The following is a 23,332-nucleotide window of genomic DNA, read 5'->3' as shown; positions in this document are numbered from 1 at the left end:
GAATTCTTTACTTTTTCTTCCTTTTCAACTAAAGCCAATGGACCAGCATCAACAATCAATTTCGAATCTTCAGTTACTTCACCTTCATGTGATTTAAAGATTCCAATCTTTTGTGATAGATTGTAAGATTTAAACTGTTCATGTGCTTTCACCATCGACACAACCGATTTCCATTCTGGATGGAGTCCTTGCAGAAATGCCACCTTCTTTTCAGTAGATTGAAGTTCCAAGTTGCACTTCATCAGTCGACTCTGAAAGTGGTTGTACATTTCAAAAACCTGATTAATGTTTTCTCCAGCTTTCTATTTGAATGATCTAAAATCTGAAGCAATGAAGTTTGAACAGAGTGAAGTTGATCCTCACCACCTGAATAGAACTCTTTTAGACGCTTCCTAATATAATTTTCATATTTTCACGAACTCACAAGCCTAAAAGTATTAGGTGCAAGAGTGAAGTAAATCTCTCTCTCTCTCTCTCTCTCTCTCTCTCTCTCTCTCTCTCTTCTATTTTAAGTCATTCTCAAGCTTCTCCTTCTCTTTAATGGTCATATCAATATACTTTTCACGAAGCTTTTCATAATCAACAAGAGAATAAATATATTCCTTTGTCTTCGAGAATGGATGTGGACCTAGAGTAACTGATTTCCAAATGTATGAACCATGCTTCTCGATTTTAGTGATGTAATCTTCAAAATACAAACACCAACACCTCGTAAACATTTGGGAAGAGAGTTGGAACTCTTGTATTTGATCCAATATTACTCCATAGATTGAATGCAACAATGTAAGAGTCTCTTTTGAGTTTGATTGAAAATGAACAAAATATCAAATCAATGAGTGAAATATGAAATTCAAATAAAAAAGAGTTTTGGAACAAGAATTTCCAGATCAAATTATAACAATTTGCAATTGTGGAAGACATCTAGGAAAATCAAAATAATGAATGAAAAGCTCGATGAACACAAGAGAATTCAAGAATTTGAATTCAAATCAAAAGATTTTCTTCTTTGATACCACATGTAGGATCGATAGACTAGTTTGATATGATTGAAATCATGTTTGAATGCAAGAAATGATAACACAAAGGAGTAAATAATTTTCTGATTTTATTTAGAGTAAGAGAGCTCGATTACAACTATTTAGTGTAACAACTCGCAAAAGACTTACTTTACCTTCTAACTAACATCCCTATTTATACCTTTGACCTAGCAGTAAGGAGCGACTCTCTCAAAGGATAGGTCATGGGTTCAAGTCTCTTAGGAGACATAGGTGGTATTTAGGAGTAGGTTAGCTAGTTTTCCATTTCAAAAAAAGAAAATAAAAAGGGAGTCAGTAAGAGAATAACTAATAAGGTTGCTATATCTTAGTAGTGACAGGCTATAAAATATTTACTCAATATTCACTACAAAGCCTAAATTTTACAAAACTCTGAAACCAAACATACTATCGAAACAATACAAAAGAAGACTTAAAATATTACAATACGAGTCTCTATCGGGAAACATAATCTTGAACGTTCGAGAATGACATATTTCCACATCTCACTATCATATAGATATCATGAAGAGCAAATGAATATTTCATCACTTTCCTAAGGTTTCCATCACAAATAGGAGTTATGAGTATGGTAGGTTCATTAGATGGCACACTCTTTAGTTACTACTAGTGAATATTATTAGACCATATAGTTGTTGGTGACTTATGCAAGTAGGAGTTGTTGGAAGATAGTGCCTACCATTACAATAAGTTTGTAATATTACAATTTTACATGCAAGAAATATTTAAGCAATATTTGACAAAAGAGAAATAAAAGTATTTGGTTTGTTAATTTATTAGAGATTAAATAAATTAATAGAAACATGTAAATTCCTAAGGGTTTTAAGTAGAAGATAGTTGTTTAGCTATTAAGCAACCACTTTATGGAAACCCTAATCTCACCCCTACAAATAGGGTGTATGGATGACATTTAAAGGTGTTGAAACCATGTGAAATTCATCACAACCCTAGTTTTCTCGAAACCATCCAGATTCAACGTAAGTGTGGCTTGCCTGCCTTCTTTCACGACGTGCTTCGTTTCAAGTCAACTTTTGTTTTCGGGATTCAAGGTGATTGTCGGATCTAGTGGTGTCAAAATTTGTTGGATATTTTCTTAGGTGTGACTATGAATAGGAGCTCTATTTTAGGCTCTTAGAACTCTCTCCATCAAGACCTATGAGGATTTCAAGACACTACAAGGGTATTTTTTATTTATTCCTTCTATTATGTTTTAATTGCAATTGACTTGGTTGAACATGGATCCGCCTTGTGGTTTATGACGTTATTGCTTCAGTTGTGCGCTTTGTGACCTTTAGATCCCTCGTAATCTAATATTTACAACATTTGTTTTCAATTAACTTTCAAAACCATTTCCATCCACCATCCCTCAATAAACTAAACATCTACATGATCTAGTTGTCCAATGTATGATAATTTCCACAAATTATTGAATCAAAACATTGGAATCATCTTCAAAATCTCATAAACTTCCAATGAAGCCATATATCAAGTTTATACTTAATTTGTGAATCTAATTAATGAGTATCATGGTGAATTATGATATATATATATATATATATATATATATATATATATATAACTTAATATTTGTTTTTAAACCATTGAAAAAAACTAATGTATTCACCAAAATCAGTCAAGATGAAGTACTTGTAATCCCATCATGGATAGAACTTCCAAAATCTCAAATCCTTACTGAACTCCACAACAATTAATTAGGGTTAGATTTCATGGATTTTAGGAGTTCATATGTTAGAAGTAACACTAGATTAAACCATTGACAACATATAAATATCTAATTTTTGGATTTTGGAACTAAATCCAAACCCTAGATTGATATTTAGTAAATAAATGGAGGGTTTCGTCCTTCTAAGCTATATGATGGACCGTTATCTTCAAGTTCTAGCTTATTCTCTAATAATTTTACTCCAGATGTCCATTGAAGCATGAGAAATCATCCATGAACGATAATTCCCTTATCCAAGTTGTGTTTCTCCCCAAACAGGGAGAACCCTCGCTAGATACTCTCTTATATTCAATCTATGGCAAAATTAGTCCCTTTTAATTCAAGACTTTGACACCATTTCCACTAACTTCTTAATGAAATTTCTATTTTCTCATAAAACCCACTTGATCAACTTTCATAGACTAAATGGTCACTAACTAGGCCAACACTTAACCTTACAAGTTTTCCTATTTGATGATATTGATCATTCTTTGTATATTTTCACATAAGTCGATGTTGTTTAATTTTATTTGATTATATATCCACAAATATTATCAAAATTCTTAGAATTATTATTAAATTTATGTTTTTTAATTGCTTTTTATTTATTTAACTAAAATTTTAGTTAGCCATAAAAACAAGATGTTACAGGTAAGAACCAATCTTCATTTGTTACTTGTGTCAACTAAAACAATTTAATGTTTTCATAAATGAACTAACTTTACTATAAATTAAACCAATAGGTGTCGATTTTATGAAGAAACATAATTTAATTACTTTATTAAAACAAAAAATTATTAGTTGGTTAGAAATGAAGTCTAAAACATCAACACAATAGAATCAATCACACATATAGCAATTAAACACTAGAAAAAGAATAAAAAAGTTTTTAGCCATTCATGGCTAAAAACATGAATCGAAAGTATCGAGTTTCTTTGTTTGCAGGCACGACTCGGTCGAGTAATGTTTAATAACAATGTCCACTTATGTGAGTAACTTTTTGCTTACTTGGATTCTTCAAAATTTTGAATATTACGTTGAACTTCGATCTTCATGAAATTCGACCAACTCCTTCCTAGTTTCCCCTAAAGCAATCACCTGAAAATCCAATAAAACAATATGAAAATCAAAAAGTTCCACCATTTACATAAAATCATCCGGACGTAAAAATTCATGAATTATGATGACTAAACGCAACGTATTTGCATAAAATAAGCATGCTAAATGATTACAAATCTTCCATATGTTGAACCTTTCATTGGTCTTAAGAAATAAAAAAAATAGAACAAACAGGGTAGAAGTAAATGAGTAGAAAAATTAGAACAAACCGGATAGAAGTAAATGAGTAGGATGAACATAAACTAACATTTAAACAGAACCTAAATGAACTTGTAACGAAAATGCAACATGACTAAAACAAACTTCAAACAAACAATTAACTCGAACAAAAGCAAAAAACAACTTCAAAAAGCTGGTAGAAATAAACTTAAAGATAAAATTTTATTTAAAAACAATCTTTTAAACTAAAATAAAAATAAAATTCTCATTCTTAATCTCCGTAACATAACTCATTTATAAGAAACAAAAATAATTAAGTCAACAAAACAATTATATATATATATATATATATATATATATATATATATATATATATATATATATATATATATATATATATATTAGTCCGTCCTATTTATAATACTATGTTTATAGAAAAAACTTCTAAGTATATAAAAATTTATAATATTTTATTTTTTATTAAACGAACATTCATATTCATAGATGTTCTTTTTATATAAAATACAATTTTTTATATATCAACTCTCGTCATACATTTTATTTATATGTGAGTAAACCGTATTTCAGATTTATGTTTAAACTCTTCTTTATTTACATGTAAAAAAATCATATACATTCATGATTTATTCACTCGTGAATAAAAAACAAGTTTTAATATAAATATGATACACCTTGTATGAATAAACTATATGAATAGGAAATGAATTTAAAAAAATGTTTTTAAGTTAGAAAATTTATATCCGTTTGAATGCTTATTTATAGAGAATTTTGATACATTCGAGTTTTTTCTCCAATAAAATAAAAAGTTAAAAATTAGTGACTGTTATTTATTTTCATTTATGAGGCATTATGACATAGAAAACTATTTAGTGTTTATCCATTTTTGCTAAAATAGCTAAAACCCCCCACAAAAAATTTAATACCACCTTTTAATTTTAAGATACCAATTCTACACTTAAAGTTCCAATTTCCATGACATTCATATTAGTCATGCTATGTCTTAACCAGTGTTCTAAAAGGTGCGCCATGGCACGCGCCAAGGTGCGTCATGGCGTAAGGCGTGACTTCGCCGTTACGAAAAGCTTCATAACGTTGCTGTTAGGCGTGACGTGTGGCAAGGCGTGATATGGCACGCCATGACGCGTTATGGCGTGTTATGGCGTGTGTTTTTTCGTTTGAGACACAGTTTTTTGCTCTTTGTTATGTCTTTTCAAATCGGAGATACAAGTATTGTAGTTTTTGTTAACTTTTTGTTATTTGTTATTGATCTAACACTTCTAAAAAGTAGTTATATTTAATATAAATTTATATTTATGTGGTAATATAATTTTAAATTAATACAAAATCGCCGCCTTATATCACGCCTTGAAAAACGTCATGGCTCGCCATGGCTCGTTAAGCTTAAGGCTTGGCCTAGCCGCCACGCCACGCCTCACGCCATTTAGAACCTTGGTCTTAACGAACTACATTCCATACAAAAGGTTGTCCAATCTAATTGGTTGTCTTAACGAATCACATTCAATACAAAAGGAGAGTCCAATCTGATTGGTTATAGAAAATAAATGTTAGTAGGGTTTAAACCATCTAGTTCATGTATTAACAGTGAGACTTAAAAACTAACTCTATTATAAAAAATCTATTTCTACTCTAATAAATAAAAGTTTTTCACTTGTTATATTCTCATTCAATTTGTCAAATGTTTTCTACTCTAATAAATAAAAGTTTTTCACTTGTTATATTCTCATTCAATTTGTCAAATGTCATTTTGTGATTATTTTGAATTAATTTTTTTTACATGTTATTTTATGAGTTTTTTCTATTTTATTAAATTTCACATAATATGTTAATATAATAATTGCAATAAATGTAGTAATAAATGTATATCAATTTCATTAATCAACTTACATTTTAATTTCAAAATTTCCAAAATTAAAACTCATTAGTTTCTTTAGTTTATTTATTTAAATTATTTGTTCAAATTTAAAAGATAAAAAACATTTTCATTACAATAATTCATTATTTTTCTTATTTTCTTATAAAATCAAAGTTCTCAAATATTTTAACCTTTATATTTAACTTTTTTTTTTAAATTAACCCATGTAATAAATGAGTCTCACAACTAGTCAAAAATAAAAGAAAATTTTAAATTGAAAAGAAGAATATTTTTTGAATTTTCAAAGTTTTAAATTTTCTTGGATTTTTTTTTCTTAGAAAAGAAATAAAAATGTTTTGGGGGATTTTTTTTGAAAAATATACAAAAATACAAAAAAGAAAATATGATTTTTTTATGAAATGTGATGCTAAAAATTAAAAAGAAAAGAGTAAAATTATATATATATATATATATATATATATATATATATATATATATATATATATATATATATATATATATATATATATATATGATGAAAAAGAGTGATAAAAAGGAACTACTTTTGTGTTTTTCTTGGAAGAAAAAGATTTTTTGTCAATTACTTTTTCAAAACAAAATGCATGCTAAAATAATGAAAAATGAATGGGTTACCTTCCCCAAGCAAAAGGTTTGACATCGTCCTCGATGATTGAACTTGAGTGGGAAGTGAGTACAATTTTGATCGGGTAATGAGGTTAAATGACATATCAGACTCCACAACTCAATAATCTCTCAATTGTAGGCTGATCAACCAATGTATTGTCACCCGCACTCTTTAACCCGATTTTTCTCTTTTGCTTGCACCTTCATTCCAAATAATCTGGAATTCCAGTTGAATTCGAACAAAGGTTTAACTTCTCTATCGTTATTGATTTTGTAAATATATCTCTTGGATTCTTTGTACAAAGGATTTTCCTCAAGCACAATACCATCACTTGTTATTTTTATGATAAATGGTATCTTGTTTAAGAATGTTTTTTATTGTGAAACCCTTGATTCTATGTAGTGAAATTCACGTTGGTTACACAATGCATCACTTAGAAGGAGTTTCTTCCATTTTCTCAAGAGTTATCTTAATTTGAAGAAAACAAGCTTACATATAGTTTCCTCATTCTGGCTTAACATAAAACTTGTTAACATAACTTTCACCAATTCTTTCAATCCATAGTTTTCTTGTTCAACAATACCATTTTGATGAGGTGAATATGGATTAATGAAATTGTGTCATATTCTAACTTAAGTAAAAAAATTCAGCAAATGGTTATATATGTTTACTTTTCTGCCACTTTATAACTCTTAAATTTTCTTGTTTAGTTGATTCTCATCTTCATGTATATATAAGAAAAACTTATATATTGTTTCTCATTTACTTAAGTAAGTACATATTCAAATATTTTATGATATCATCAATATACATAATGAAGTACTTGTTGCCACCTCTCATAATGATTAATTTTTAGATCACACGCATCTTTGTGAAGTACATTAAGTGGGTTGGTTTTCCTTTCATTCGAATGGAAAACAACAATCCTGTTATTTTGGCTTTAATACATGTTTTACACTTGTAATTTATGTCAAACTGGGATGTAGGTGTAACGTCCCATTTTCACAACAAAAAATTTTCATTTTTATTAAAGTAAAACTTCCCAATTATAAATCCATTATTAAGAAAACCGTTTATTCCAAAGTACATTTATTGAAAATCAAAGTAATATAAGAAACGTGTAATCCACAATACTACTGATGAACGTGTACAGCCTCGCCTTTGCCTTCTTATGATCACCGATAAAACCTGAAAAACATAAACAACTGGGTAAACACAAAGCTTAATGATTTTCCTCCAAAATACCACCGTACAAACATATAACAACATGCATACTTGGTCCACATCTAACAAACTGGATTACCCCTGAGTCCTCAGCATGAGTCTGACTTGCTTACCGGCCCACAACTCATGTCTGGCTTACTCCCGAGCCCACAACATCAGTCTGGTTTGCCTCTTGGGCCCACAACTTATGTTTGGCTTGCTCCTGAACCCAAAACATAAGTTTGGCTTGCCTTTCGGGCCCGTCTAGCTTGCTCCTAGGTTTGTTGGATTCCGCACAGAGCATGACCGCCTCAACCTACTCCCACCATATGTTGACATATAAATAATCAAGGATCAAGTAGGCACATAATACATGCAAACATTAATCATACAACTCACTACTGCCTATTAGTCCTCTCAAAACACACTCTCCCGCTACCAGCTAACCTCCATGAAGTGCGTAACCATAATTAACCAAAGGTGAGATAGCCAACCAAACAAATGATCTTACTCTAGATCCACAACCAAACAAGGAACAAGAAAGAAAGCCTAGATCAAGAGTTGTCAGGTTATCCTATATGACTACATACAACCCTTAGGGCACTCCACTAGATGATAACCAATCTACTAGCACTCTAACCAACATTCCACTACTACAACATCCTATCATATAAGGATATATACATAGATTTAGCAGAACTCTACAACACAAAAACATCCTATATACCAGGATACAAATCTAACAGATCATTACAGCATAACAACATCCTATATACCAGGATACATAAATTAGTGGGTCAGCATTGGTGCCTCCGAGCTACAAGTACAGTGATGAAAAATCACTTGAATCGAAGAACCTTGAAACACTGTGATACTCTCCCTTTTGCACTGCTTGCTCCTATGAAGGGATAAAAGGACCAAGATCATATTTTTATAGTTCCTAATAGCTCCATAATGGATAAAGTTTCCAACTTTATCCATTAGGATGGTCCAAACGACCAAGATCTAGTCTTTAAGTCTCAAAGGGACCAAAAGTGCATCTCACTAAACTTAATCCATTAAGTCTATGTCTCCAACCTTCAAATCTGAATCAATAGGATGCTTAGATGGATAAAGTTTCCAACTTTATCCATAATAAGGAACAAGAAACAAGAAACAAATGATCTTACTCTAGATCCACAACCAAACAAGGAACAAGAAAGAAAGCCTAGATCAAGAGTTGTCAGGTTATCCTATATGACTACATACAACCCTTAGGGCACTCCACTAGATGATAACCAATCTACTAGCACTCTAACCAACATTCCACTACTACAACATCCTATCATATAAGGATATATACACAGATTTAGCAGAACTCTACAACACAAAAACATCCTATATACCAGGATACAAATCTAACAGATCATTACAACATAACAACATCCTATATACCAGGATACATAAATTAGTGGGTCAGCATTGGTGCCTCCGAGCTAAAAGTACAGTGATGAAAAATCACTTGAATCGAAGAACCTTGAAACACTGTGATACTCTCCCTTTTGCACTGCTTGCTCCTATGAAGGGATAAAAGGACCAAGATCATATTTTTATAGTTCCTAATAGCTCCATAATGGATAAAGTTTCCAACTTTATCCATTAGGATGGTCCAAACGACCAAGATCTAGTCTTTAAGTCTCAAAGGGACCAAAAGTGCATCTCACTAAACTTAATCCATTAAGTCTATGTCTCCAACCTTCAAATCTGAATCAATAGGATGCTTAGATGGATAAAGTTTCCAACTTTATCCATAATAAGGTCACAAACTTTCAAGATCTAAACTTTATGCACTAAAGTGACCAAAAGCTCATAACACCCAAAACTAGCTTGATTTAACAAATACATCATCTAGATTCAAGCTTTATACATCCAAAAGAAAGATCGAGGTGAACAAGATCTGGATCTACAAGCTCCAATGCAACCAACACTTCTCCAATGAGCTCCTTCTTCTCCACGTTGCACCAAGAACACTCCAAAGCACTTAAAAACACCTTATTTTGCTCACACGACTCAAAATAGGGTTAGGTCAAGGGAGGACGCTGGGGAGGTTGAAGTTGAGAACGGAAAGGGTTTGAGGAAGTTAAGGAGATTAAATAGTGCTTAAAACCCCGAAAATAGGGTTTAGGTTCTGATTCCGTACACCCAACGTACTCATGGTACACCCAACGTACCAGGTTGAATCTCCGCGATCATCCTTGCCTAGTATGCCCAACGTACACCCTATACGCCCAACGTACTAGGCTAAACCTAAAACCCTTTTAACTTCTAACAGTTATAACTTCTTCATTCCAACTCCGTTTTTGATGATCTTTATATCCACAGAAAGGTATTGAAAAGCCCCACAATATTATCTAAATATGTTAGACTAAAAACATCTCAAAAAAATCCATATTTCATGCAAGAACATGGCCTATGACTTTTCCCTTTCTACCCTTCGGCCCAAAACACAATTCAAGGGATAAATCTCTTAATCATAATTACCTCCTCCAACAAGGACTAAACTTTGCCTCCTTAAGGCCCAAAGCCTTTACACAATTGACTTCCGACCCATGACCCTGAAATAAGAAACGAAAGGAAGCAGGATGTTATAGTAGGCAAATTAATTAAGTTAAAGGTCACAAAGAATTAAACTTAATGTGGCTAAGTCAACCATATAACACGTTTGAACACTCAAGCATGCAAACTAAAATAGTTCTTGTTTCAATATTATTAATCCCAATAACCATTCCATTTAACATATACATAGCACCAAAGGCATAAACTTACCAAAAAACATTCCATGTACGTACAATACAAATTTATACGACTAAAATACATGAAAAAACCAAACTTTTCAAGAAAACTCACAAACACAAAACTCTTCTAAATCTTCGTCATGTACAAGACATTCGTCAACTTAAGGTATTTATCGAATGTCATCTTTACAATCACATATCCTCCACCTTTGGTCTTAGTTTGGAATTTTTTTATGAAGAAGTTGTTTCTAGTTTTATCATCGCCGCAAGTGTTGAAAAGTCATAACAAAATTTCCTACATGACACACCTTAATTTCCCTATTTCCTGGTTCCATATTTTATTATGAGTACACTACTTTAGAGTCGATATGTCATTCATCTTAAGTATCAATTTAACATGTAATATATGGTTACATAACCCAATTAATGATGAATGCAATGCAATTAAATATTGGATATATGGATAACAAATATCCATATGTATACGTGTTTAAAGCCGACAAAACATATTTTTCTAATTAGAGAAAATCATGTTTTTACCATGAGTATTTGTTATTGTTTAATGGAATATCTGACACAAATACATAAAAAACCAAATTTTCAAGAAAACTCACAAACATAAAACTCTTCTAAATCTCTGACATGTACAAGACGTTGGTCAACTTAAGGTATTTATCGAATATTATCTTTAAGATCACATATCCTCGACATTTGGTCTTAGTTTTGGATTTTTTTTTCTAAAGAAGTTGTTTCTAGTTTTATCATCGCCGCAAGTATTAAAAATTCACAACAAATTTTTCTATGTGACACACCTTAATTTCCCGATTTTCTGGTTCCATCTTTTATTATGAGTACATTACTTTTAGAGTTGGTAAGTCATTCATCGTAACTACCAATTTAACATGTAATATATGGTTACATAACCCAATTAATGGTGAATGCAATGTCATTAAATATTGGATAGATGGACATGTTCAAAGCCGACAAAACATATATTTTTAATTAGAGAAAACTATGTTTTTACAATGCGTAATTGTTATCGTTTAATGGAATATTTGACTCAAATAAATGAAAAAACCAAACTTTTCAAGAAAACTCACAAACACAAAACTCTTCTAAATCTCCGACATGTACAAGCCGTTGGTCAACTTAAGGTATTTATCGAATGTCATATTTATGATCACATATCCTCCACCTTTGGTCTTAGTTTTGGAAATTTTTTATGAGGATGTTGTTTCTAGTTTTATCATCGCAACAAGTATTGAAAAGTCATAACAAAAATTTGCTATGTGACACACCTTAATTTTCCTATTTCTAGTTGCATCTTTTAATATGAGTACATTACTTTTAGAGTCAATATGTCATTCATCTTACCTGCCAATTTAACATGTAATATGTGGTTAATCCAATTAATGGTGAATGCAATACCATTAAATATTGGTTAGATGGATGACAAATATTCATATGTAAATGTGTTCAAAGTTGACAAAACATATTTTTTTTAATTAGAGAAAATCATGTTTTTACAATGCGTAATTGTTATCGTTTAATGGAATATCCGACTCAAATACATTAAAAAACCAAACTTTTCAAGAATACTCACAAACACAAAACTCTTCTAAATTTCCGACATGTACAAGACATTGGTCAAATTAAGGTATTTATGGAATGCCATCTTTACGATCACATATCCTCCACCTTTGGTCTTAGTTTTGGAATTTTTTTATGAGGAGGTTGTTTCTAGTTTTATCATCGCCGTAAGTATTAAAAGTCATAACAAAATTCCCTATGTGACACCCCTTAATTTTCCTATTTTATCGTTTCATCTTTTATTATGAGTACATTACTTTTAGAGTGGATATGTCATTCATCTTAAGTGCGAATTTAACATGTAATATATGGCTACATAACTCAATTGATGGTGAATGCAATACCAAGAAATATTGGATAGATGGATGACAAATATCCATATGTATACATCTTCAAAGCCGACAAAACATATTTTCTAATTAGAGAAAATCATGTTTTTACAATGCATAATTGTTTTCATTTAATGGAATATCCGACTCAAATACATGAAAAAACCAAACTTTTCAAGAAAACTCACAAACACAAAACTCTTCTAAATCTTCGACATGTACAAAACGTTGGTCAACTTAAGGTATTTATCGAATATCATCTTTATGATCACATATCCTCCACCTTTGGTCTTAGTTTTGGGATTTTTTTTTATGAAGAGGTTGTTTCTAGTTTTATCATCGTTGCAAGTATTGTAACGTCATAACAAAATTTCCTATGTGACATACCTTAATTTCCCTATTTTCTGAAATAAGAAACGACAAGAAACAGGATGTTATAGTAGGCAAATTAATTAAGTTAAAGGTCACAAGGAATTTAACTTAATGTGACCAAGTCAACTATGTCACACGTTTGAAGACTCAAGCATGCAAACTAAAATGGTTCTTGTTTCAATATTATTATTCCCGATAACTCTTTCATTCAACATATATATATAATACCAAGGGCATAAACTTTCCAACAAACACTCCATGTTCGTACAATACAAATTTATCCAACTTAAATACATGAAAAAACCAAACTTTTCAAGAAAACTTACAAACACAAAACTCTTCTAGACCTCTGTCATGTACAAGACATTGGTCAACGTAAGGTATTTATCGAATGTCATCTTTACGATCACATATCCTCCACCTTTGGTCTTAGTTTGAAATTTTTTTCTATGAAGAAGTTGTTTCTAGTTTTATCATCGCCGCAAGTGTTGAAAAGTCATAACAAAATTTCCTACGTGACACCACTTAATTTCCCTATTTTCTGGTTCCATATTTTATTATGAGTACATTACTTTTAGAGTGGATATGTCATTCATCTTAACTGCCATTTTAACATGTAACATATGGTTACATAACCCAATTAATGGTGAATGCAATACCATTAAATATTGGATAGATGGATAACAAATATCCATATGTATACCTACTCAAAGCCTACAAAACATATTTTTCTAATTAGAGAAAATCATGTTTTTACAAAGCGAAAATGTTATCGTTTAGTAGAATATCCCTCCATCCCCCCCCCCCCCCCCTTTTTTTTTACAATACGATCACATATCCTCCACCGTTGGTCTTAGTTTTGGAATTTTTTTATGAGGAGGTTGTTTCTAGTTTTATCATCGCCGTAAGTATTAAAAGTCATAACAAAATTCCCTATGTGACACCCCTTAATTTTCCTATTTTATCGTTTCATCTTTTATTATGAGTACATTACTTTTAGAGTGGATATGTCATTCATCTTAAGTGCGAATTTAACATGTAATATATGGCTACATAACTCAATTGATGGTGAATGCAATACCAAGAAATATTGGATAGATGGATGACAAATATCCATATGTTTTGTCGGCTTTCCATATGTAAACGTCTTCAAAAGCCGACAAAACATATTTTCTAATTAGCGAAAATCTTGTTTTTACAATGCATAATTGTTCTCATTTAATGGAATATCCGACTCAAATACATGAAAAAACGAAACTTTTCAAGAAAACTCACAAACACAAAACTCTTCCAAATCTTCGACATGTACAAAACGTTGGTCAACTTAAGGTATTTATCGAATGTCATCTTTATGATCAAATATCCTCCACCTCTGGTCTTAGTTTTGGGATTTTTTTATGAAGAGGTTGTTTCTAGTTTTATCATCGCCGCAAGTATTGTAAAGTCATAACAAAATTTCCTATGTGACATACCTTAATTTCCCTATTTTCTGAAATAAGAAACGACAAGAAACAAGATGTTATAGTAGTCAAATTAATTAAGTTAAAGGTCACAAGGAATTAAACTTAATGTGGCCAAGTCAACCATGTCACACGTTTGAAGACTCAAGCATGCAAACTAAAATGGTTCTTGTTTCAATATTATTATTCCCGATAACTCTTTCATTCAACATATATATATAGTACCAAGGGCATAAACTTTCCAACAAACACTCCATGTTCGTACAATACAAATTTATCCAACTTAAATACATGAAAAAACCAAACTTTTCAAGAAAACTTACAAACACAAAACTCTTCTAGACCTCTGTCATGTACAAGACACTGGTCAACGTAAGGTATTTATCGAATGTCATCTTTACGATCACATATCCTCCACCTTTGGTCTTAGTTTGAAATTTTTTTCTATGAAGAAGTTGTTTCTAGTTTTATCATCGCCGCAAGTGTTGAAAAGTCATAACAAAATTTCCTACGTGACACCACTTAATTTCCCTATTTTCTGGTTCCATATTTTATTATGAGTACATTACTTTTAGAGTGGATATGTCATTCATCTTAACTGCCATTTTAACATGTAACATATGGTTACATAACCCAATTAATGGTGAATGCAATACCATTAAATATTGGATAGATGGATAACAAATATCCATATGTATACGTACTCAAAGCCTACAAAACATATTTTTCTAATTAGAGAAAATCATGTTTTTACAATGCGAAAATGTTATCGTTTAATAGAATATCCCTCCATCCCTCATACATTTAAGGAGCATCGCCCATTGGAACTACTTATATTACGAGACCATATGTTGTTACGGCTGCATGTGCAAATACGTAATACTTTCTGCATATATATATATATATATATATATATATATATATATATATATATATATATATATGACCTCAAATAGTTATTTTATTTAACTAGAAAACTCAAATTTACCTTATAATCTAATTCTAATAATGATATTCCAAATGTAAATTAAGCTTCATATACAAATCCTAATAGACTCATGATTTTCAGTTAAGGAATGTATATAAATAGGTTGATTTTTTTTTTAATTTTTTTTAATGTTATAATAGTAATAAATAATTTGAGTTGAAAATAATAATTAATAAATGGAAGGGGTGACTTAGGGGAGGGGGTGTGTGGTGAAGTATAAAGAGATGCTCCTGTTCTTATATCACTCAGGTGAAGAGCCCCTTCCTCACACAAACACTTCTCTCTCCTCTCTCTCCGCAGATTTTCCCCTTGGGGCTCATTATTATTAGCATTGATGCTGGCAGCGCCGGTGTTCGCTTTCATCCATTAATTTCACCAATCGAATTGCAGTTCCTGCCGTGATTTTGCTGCTGTCGTTCACTGATGTCGAAGATGGGTGGTGATATGGCGCTTAGCTTGGAAGGAATCAAAAATGAAACCGTCGATCTGGTATATAACCCTTTCTCTTATTCCCTTCCTTCTTCCTTAACTCCAAAAATCTGTTAGCTGTAATCAGATATCGATTGAGAATCATTAGATCTCTTTCAGTTACAATTTCGATTCAAATTCATTAACATCTGTAACAGCGTGTTCATTTGAATCTCCAAAACACCGTGATTTTAGTTTTTGATAGATTTTTTTATTGATATGTTGAGTTTTTGCATGTGATAACTTTCCTTCGCAAACAATCAACCTGATTTGCCGGTTATTTTTCATTGTTTAATACCAATTACAGATCAATTTAATGATTCTGTATATTTACTTTTTTAATGCTAATCGACAAATTAGTTGTCTCTATGTCTGTTTTCTTAATTATTTGTTTTCTTTAATCAATTATTTACTACCTTTTCATTGATTCGATACTCCAGCTATTGCATACTTATTCCTCATCATTTTGTTTCATCCTGTGTTTTCATCAGAATCATTTTACTTCCGTACGTTTTAATCGATCTAAATATTTAATACTTCTTTTTCTAAGAACAGAGATTTGATTTTACTCCTTTCGGGATTTTAGGGAAAACCTTTTGATTCCTCCTGTAGATTATAAAGATTAAAGATTAAACATCATCCTTGTTAAAATCGCCACATTTTAGGGAAATGATTTCACTGGATTCAAGGGGGAATCCTTTATCCTTGTATCTTGGTGAATCCAATTTTATTTATCCATTAATTGACAGTTGACTATTTTCCTTTTACCCAAAAAGGTGAAAGTACATCCTTTTTTTGCCTTAAGTACAACTAGAATAATCTTACAAAGTAAATATCTTTAGAAAAAAAAACAAGTACCTTAAGGTACAACAATTCTGGCATAGCATACAAGAATGAACCTTTAGTTGTCAACAATAGCGATGTGTGGTATTCATTAATTTCATTACACTAAAATCTAAACAACATTTAATATGTTCTATATTTGACTTTAATATATTTGCTAAATGCCTAATAGTAATTCAATTGTTTTCTAAAACAAATTAATTGCTAATATTTCCTATTATCACTAATTTATTAACTCAATTAGTTTTTTTTCGGTTATCAGTTAACTTTTCTTGATTATATATTAATAGTAATAGAAATCTGTTTTGAGTTGTCTAAAAAATTTGCGAAATTTAATCTAAGGAATATTAGGATTTCAAATTAATTATATATAAAATAAAATAAAAAAGTTATATTAAAGAGAGAATATATTTTGCTTAGTCCGTGGTACGTAAAAGTCTGAAACTTTATTTTGTCCATTGCGATGATTTTTTTAGTTTGACTGTTTCACTTTTGTAAGCACCTTTCACAAACGAACAGTACCTCACGCATTTTCTTGGATTTATTCTTAATTGCTGACTTTTTTTTTTCTACAAGAATAATTATATTTATTACAATATTCTATATTATTTAAAATAAAAATATCTTTATAAATTATATAACAAGTGAAATAATAATCTCACAGACAGTGTTGAGTTTATTTTAAAATTCGAAGTCAAGCAGTTTTTGGTGATTACATCTCATATAATTAATGTTTTGCTTATAATTCAAAATGGGTGTTTAGTGACTAATTAATACCTCAAGATAACGACATAGATATATATTGTCTACCATATTAATTATATATACAAAAAATAAAAATACCTAACATGTCAACTATATAAGGCTTAACTCATGCCACACATATTTTATGACTTTGATATCTATTAATAATAAGTTTAGATTTCATAATCGTAGACTCTAAAAATCAAATGTGACGACTATTCAAAATTAAAGAAAAATGGTGCTTATATAGTCATGGACCATGCTTCACTTTTACTTTATATATACTAATAATTAATTAATAATAAGTTTGGACTTTTTCTTTTTTGAATAACGTGCCTTTGTTGATTGGTAGATATATATTTAAAGTTTAAAGATATATTAATAAATAGAGGTGAATAAACTTTCGATGAAATTTGGCACCTTCGTCGTGTGTGGGTCCGACCCGACCCTTTGTGTTAGTGGAAAGTCAACTTGCGTTATTCAACATCATGTTCTGATGTTTCCTATTATTTTAGTTATACATCTCCGTATTAATAGATCTGTATAACTATCTTATTGACATCATTATTGCTATTATTATTTTTTTCAAATATCTTAGTTATAGTATTGGAAAGAAAAATATGTATATATTCATCATGACTTGATAATAATTTTCTAATAATATAATTATTCAGTCCAAAAATTATAATATTATTTCACTTAAAAAAACAAATTTCACTATATCCCTTACATTTTCATTTTTTTTATATAGACATTAGTAACAACTTTTTTCAACAGAAATAAAGACAACTGATAATTTCATTTAAAACTAGCTTTTCAGTTAATCTGTCAAACAGAGTCTCATCATGTATTTTTATATTACTACAAGAAAACAAATTTGAAAATATCCCTTACATTTTCATTTTTTTATATAGACGATCAGTAAGAACTTTTTTCAACAGAAAAAAAGACAACTAATAATTTATTTAAGTCATAAATACTTAACTTATCACCTACCAACTAGTTTTTTAGTTAAAAGCTAGCTTTTCAGTTAATCTGTCAAACAGAGTCTCATCATGTATTTTTATATTACTACAGGAAAAGGTACCAATCGAGGAGGTGTTTGAGCAGTTAAAATGTAACCGTGAAGGTTTGAGTTCAGATGAAGGAGCCCAGAGGCTTGAAATTTTCGGACCCAACAAATTGGAGGAAAAGAGGGTAATATACTTTACATCCAAATCTATTTTTTTTAAATAATAATAATAAAATTATTACATAAGTATAATGTATAATAACATTTTGTTTTTTTTTGGATATACAGGAGAGCAAGTTCCTCAAGTTTCTTGGGTTTATGTGGAATCCACTATCATGGGTTATGGAGGCTGCAGCTATAATGGCAATTGCACTTGCTAATGGTGGTGGAAAGCCACCAGATTATCAAGATTTCATTGGTATTGTCTGCCTCCTTGTTATCAACTCCACCATCAGTTTCATTGAAGAAAACAACGCCGGAAATGCTGCTGCAGCACTTATGGCTGGTCTTGCTCCTAAAACCAAGGTAATAATTTAATTTTTTAATTTCCTTCATTTTTTTTCCCTATTATAACATTCTACTTTCAAAAATTTTAATTAAAAAAAAATTATTAAATAAAACAGAATCATATAATCTAATATATCAATTTTGTTGCAGGTTTTGAGAGATGGTCGATGGAGTGAACAAGAAGCTGCGATTTTGGTTCCCGGAGACATTATCAGCATCAAGCTCGGTGACATCGTCCCCGCCGACGCTCGTCTTCTCGAAGGAGATCCTTTAAAAATCGATCAATCCGCACTTACCGGAGAATCCCTTCCGGTGACGAAAAACCCCTACGATGAAGTCTTCTCCGGTTCAACCTGCAAACAAGGTGAACTCGAAGCCGTCGTCATCGCCACCGGAGTCCACACCTTCTTCGGAAAGGCCGCACATCTCGTCGACAGCACAAACCAAGTCGGACATTTCCAGAAAGTTCTCACCTCAATCGGAAACTTCTGCATCTGCTCCATCGCCGTCGGAATGGCCATCGAAATCGTCGTCATGTACCCGATCCAACACCGTCCGTACAGACAAGGAATCGACAATCTATTGGTGTTGCTCATCGGAGGAATCCCAATCGCTATGCCGACTGTTCTTTCCGTCACCATGGCTATCGGATCTCACAGGCTTTCACAACAAGGCGCGATTACCAAAAGAATGACAGCCATTGAAGAAATGGCAGGAATGGACGTTCTTTGTTCCGATAAAACCGGAACTCTAACACTCAACAAACTTTCGGTCGATAAAAATTTAATCGAAGTGTTTGCGAAAGGTATCGATAAGGAACAGGTGTTGCTTGAAGCTGCTAGGGCATCAAGGACTGAAAACCAGGACGCCATTGACGCTGCCATTGTTGGAACCCTAGCTGATCCTAAAGAAGCACGTGCTGGAATCAGAGAAGTTCATTTCTTTCCGTTTAACCCTGTAGACAAAAGAACTGCTTTGACCTACATCGATGGTGAAGGCAACTGGCATAGAGCTAGCAAAGGTGCACCTGAACAAATTCTCACCCTTTGTGCTTGCAAAGAAGATTTGAAGAAGAAAGTTCACGCCATGATTGATAAATTCGCTGAACGTGGCCTTCGTTCATTGGCTGTTGCAAGACAGGAAGTCCCTCAAAAGTCCAAAGATAGCCCCGGAAGTCCATGGCAGTTCGTTGGATTGTTGTCTCTCTTTGATCCACCAAGACATGACAGCGCTGAAACCATTAGACAAGCTCTAAATCTCGGTGTAAATGTCAAGATGATTACAGGTAAACTTTAAACTTTTCAGCTTTTGTTAAAATCGGAATTAAAATTGATTTGTTTTATAGGTGATCAACTTGCTATTGCTAAGGAAACTGGTAGAAGACTTGGAATGGGAACAAACATGTATCCTTCTTCTTCTTTACTCGGTGGACACAAAGATGAGTCCATTGCTGCACTTCCTATTGACGAGTTGATTGAGAAAGCAGATGGATTCGCTGGAGTCTTCCCTGGTTAGTGTCTTCACAACAATAGCAACCTATTTTCAAAAATCTACTTGAACACTAAATTTGTGAATGTGATTGTGAATATACAGAGCACAAGTATGAAATTGTGAAGAAATTACAAGAGAGGAAGCATATTTGTGGAATGACTGGTGATGGTGTGAATGATGCTCCTGCTTTGAAAAAAGCTGACATTGGAATCGCTGTTGCTGATGCTACAGATGCTGCAAGAGGTGCTTCTGATATCGTGCTTACTGAACCTGGGCTTAGTGTTATCATTAGTGCTGTTCTTACCAGCAGAGCTATTTTCCAAAGAATGAAAAATTACACCGTGAGTAAAAAACAACATTTATTTACTTGGTAAAAAAAAATGATACATAGTTACTAAATTGTTTATTTTTTTTAAATCGTTTTTGCAGATCTATGCAGTTTCTATCACTATCCGTATTGTGGTAAGTTAACGAACAATATTCAAAATTCAAAATCATTTTATAATGAATATAGAGTAACGAGATTGAATCTAATTTATTTAATATTTTACATCTTTTGTAGTTTGGATTCATGTTCATTGCTTTGATATGGAAGTTTGACTTCTCTCCCTTCATGGTTCTTATTATTGCAATTCTAAACGACGGTAAGTTTTAAAAAAAAAAAAAAAAACTTTAATTATTGGATATTAATTTACACCTAACACTTGAATTATCTTATTGATTCCTTTTTTTTTAAATATTATAGGGACAATCATGACAATCTCAAAGGATAGAGTGAAGCCATCTCCATTACCCGATAGCTGGAAACTAAAAGAGATCTTTGCCACTGGCATTGTGCTTGGAGGTTACTTAGCTTTGATGACCGTTATCTTCTTCTGGATCATGAAAGACACCGATTTCTTCTCCGTAAGAATATAAAAATTCATATCTTTGCAGACAGTGTAGAAGCTCCAGTTCCAATGTGGATTGGGCTCCTGCATCAGAGTCAGACAACTGTGTACCTGATTTACATAATGGGCAATAAGTTCACGGCCAACAAACAAATTATCCCTTTTTTTGTAGCTGATTTTTGTGTTTTTAACACAGGATAAATTTGGAGTGAAATCTCTGAGGACTAGTGAAACCGAGATGATGGCTGCTTTGTATTTACAAGTCAGTATTGTGAGCCAGGCTTTGATCTTTGTGACTCGCTCTCGCAGTTGGTCGTTCGTTGAACGACCTGGATTCCTTCTAATGGGCGCTTTCCTAGCTGCACAATTGGTAAAAAAAATTATATTTTTTCTTTTTTAATTGTGAAATTTCGTACCTCTAAAAAACTTATATTTATATTTTTTTTATATGTTCCAGGTGGCCACTTTAATAGCAGTGTACGCGGATTGGAGTTTCGCAAGAATCAAAGGTTGTGGGTGGAAATGGGCCGGAGTTGTCTGGATTTACAGTCTCGTATTCTATTTCCCTCTCGACATCATGAAGTTTGCCATCCGGTATATCCTTAGTGGCAAGGCCTGGAACAACTTGCTTGACAACAAGGTACCAAATCTTTTATTACCACTTACTATCTCACAGCTGTAGTCCATGTCGACTGGACTAGGATATAGTCCATGTCGACCGGACTAGCATAGTCCAGACATGTCCATGTCTGGACTATAGTAGTCCATGACTAGATTACTAGTCATTAGTTTTAAAACTAAAACTTTTTTTTATTGTGTGGTTTTGAATAGACTGCTTTCACCACCAAGAAAGATTATGGAAGAGAGGAGAGAGAGGCTCAATGGGCTCTTGCTCAGAGGACTCTACACGGTCTTCAAGCACCCGAGACTTCAAACATCTTCAACGAGAAAAGCAGCTACAGAGAACTTTCTGAAATCGCTGAACAAGCCAAAAGACGTGCTGAAGTTGCAAGGTAAAGATACATACATTTATTGTTTATTATTTATTATTTATTATTTATGTATGAAAGAAGTTAAGAAACGGTTGGGTTTTTTATATAGGCTTCGGGAGGTGCTGACACTCAAGGGTCACGTGGAGTCAGTGGTGAAACTGAAGGGGCTTGATATTGACACAATTCAACAACATTATACAGTATGAGGAAGTTTTGATTAATGATAAGGGAAAAAAAAGGGTCGGTTTTTTACGTTTCTTTTTTTTTTTTTTATAACTTATTACTGAATCGAGGCAAAAACTAGAAGACCATGTTAAAACCATGGGGGAGACATACTATGTGCTGCAATGCAGCCTCGAGTGTTTAAAAATCTATCTTTGTGAGTATACCTGCGAAAGGGTTTGTGTTTGGTCGCTTCATACTTTGTTAGCCATGAAGCAAAGTTAAAACATTTTCGGTTTTAGTTATTTTTCTTTTTTCCCTTCGATACTCTGTTTTGCATGTGTAATGTGCTCCTCTCTTGTTTGAATTAATCAATGTAATGAACAAAACCAATTTGCAAATTGGTACTTGTAATCTACAAGTTTTATTCTTAACATTTGTGATATTTGTCTTTTAAGTACATGCGTCAATCATAGTTTATATAATCTTAAAACTCAAAATATATCTCGGATATATAAATTAAGTACAAATAATACTTTCTATAACTTATTCAGTAACTGATAAATTGAAATTTTGCAAGTTAAATCATTTTATATATCAAATGATACAAGGAGGCCTGATGGGTGGACTTGACATTCTGCCATGGTGCTGATGTTCATAGCAAGTGCATCTATGGTTCCCGTGTTTCTTTTATGAATGTGAATTTACTATCTCTGTAGGGTATTGGCCTATTTATGTTAGTCGTGAAGGTCGAAGTGAGTGATTGGGAGTTTTCATTTCGATGTAAATTAGACTTGTGCGAATGATAGTCAAATAAGGTCGGAGTTATATTACATAAGTAGATAAAGTGGAATAAAGTCAAGATGAAATAATGAATGTGAGATAAGGTTATATGCTTACTTAACATTATA

General features: G+C 32.0%; 1 protein-coding gene across 1 annotated transcript; it reads left to right on the top strand.

Moving 5' to 3' along the window:
• The first annotated feature begins 15,550 nt into the window (after window positions 1–15,550).
• On the top strand, window positions 15,551–22,878 carry LOC145053505 (plasma membrane ATPase 4-like). The gene is made up of 13 exons (XM_079001557.1): window positions 15,551–15,801; window positions 18,445–18,564; window positions 18,668–18,904; window positions 19,037–20,171; window positions 20,232–20,396; window positions 20,480–20,718; window positions 20,807–20,839; window positions 20,940–21,021; window positions 21,123–21,283; window positions 21,464–21,637; window positions 21,725–21,907; window positions 22,099–22,280; window positions 22,369–22,878. The coding sequence occupies exons 1-13, from the start codon at window positions 15,736–15,738 to the stop codon at window positions 22,463–22,465; spliced, it is 2,874 nt and encodes a 957-aa protein (XP_078857683.1). The 5' UTR covers window positions 15,551–15,735; the 3' UTR covers window positions 22,466–22,878.
• The last annotated feature ends 454 nt before the right edge of the window (window positions 22,879–23,332 follow it).

This window comes from Lactuca serriola, chromosome 5 (genome assembly GCF_051521515.1).
Source record: "Lactuca serriola cultivar US96UC23 chromosome 5, Lser_US96UC23_V15, whole genome shotgun sequence".
Taxonomy (NCBI): Eukaryota; Viridiplantae; Streptophyta; class Magnoliopsida; order Asterales; family Asteraceae; genus Lactuca; species Lactuca serriola.
The sequence above is the reverse complement of the archived record's forward strand: the minus strand, read 5'-3'. Positions and strand labels throughout refer to the sequence as shown.

Coding starts and splice junctions, on each gene's coding strand:
- LOC145053505 (XM_079001557.1), top strand. CDS start 15,736: ATGTCGAAGATGGGTGGTGATATGGCGCTTAGCTTGGAAGGAATCAAA. Junction 21,638..21,724: donor CTTTCCTAGCTGCACAATTG/GTAAAAAAAATT, acceptor TATATGTTCCAG/GTGGCCACTTTAATAGCAGT. Junction 22,281..22,368: donor AGACGTGCTGAAGTTGCAAG/GTAAAGATACAT, acceptor TTTTTTATATAG/GCTTCGGGAGGTGCTGACAC.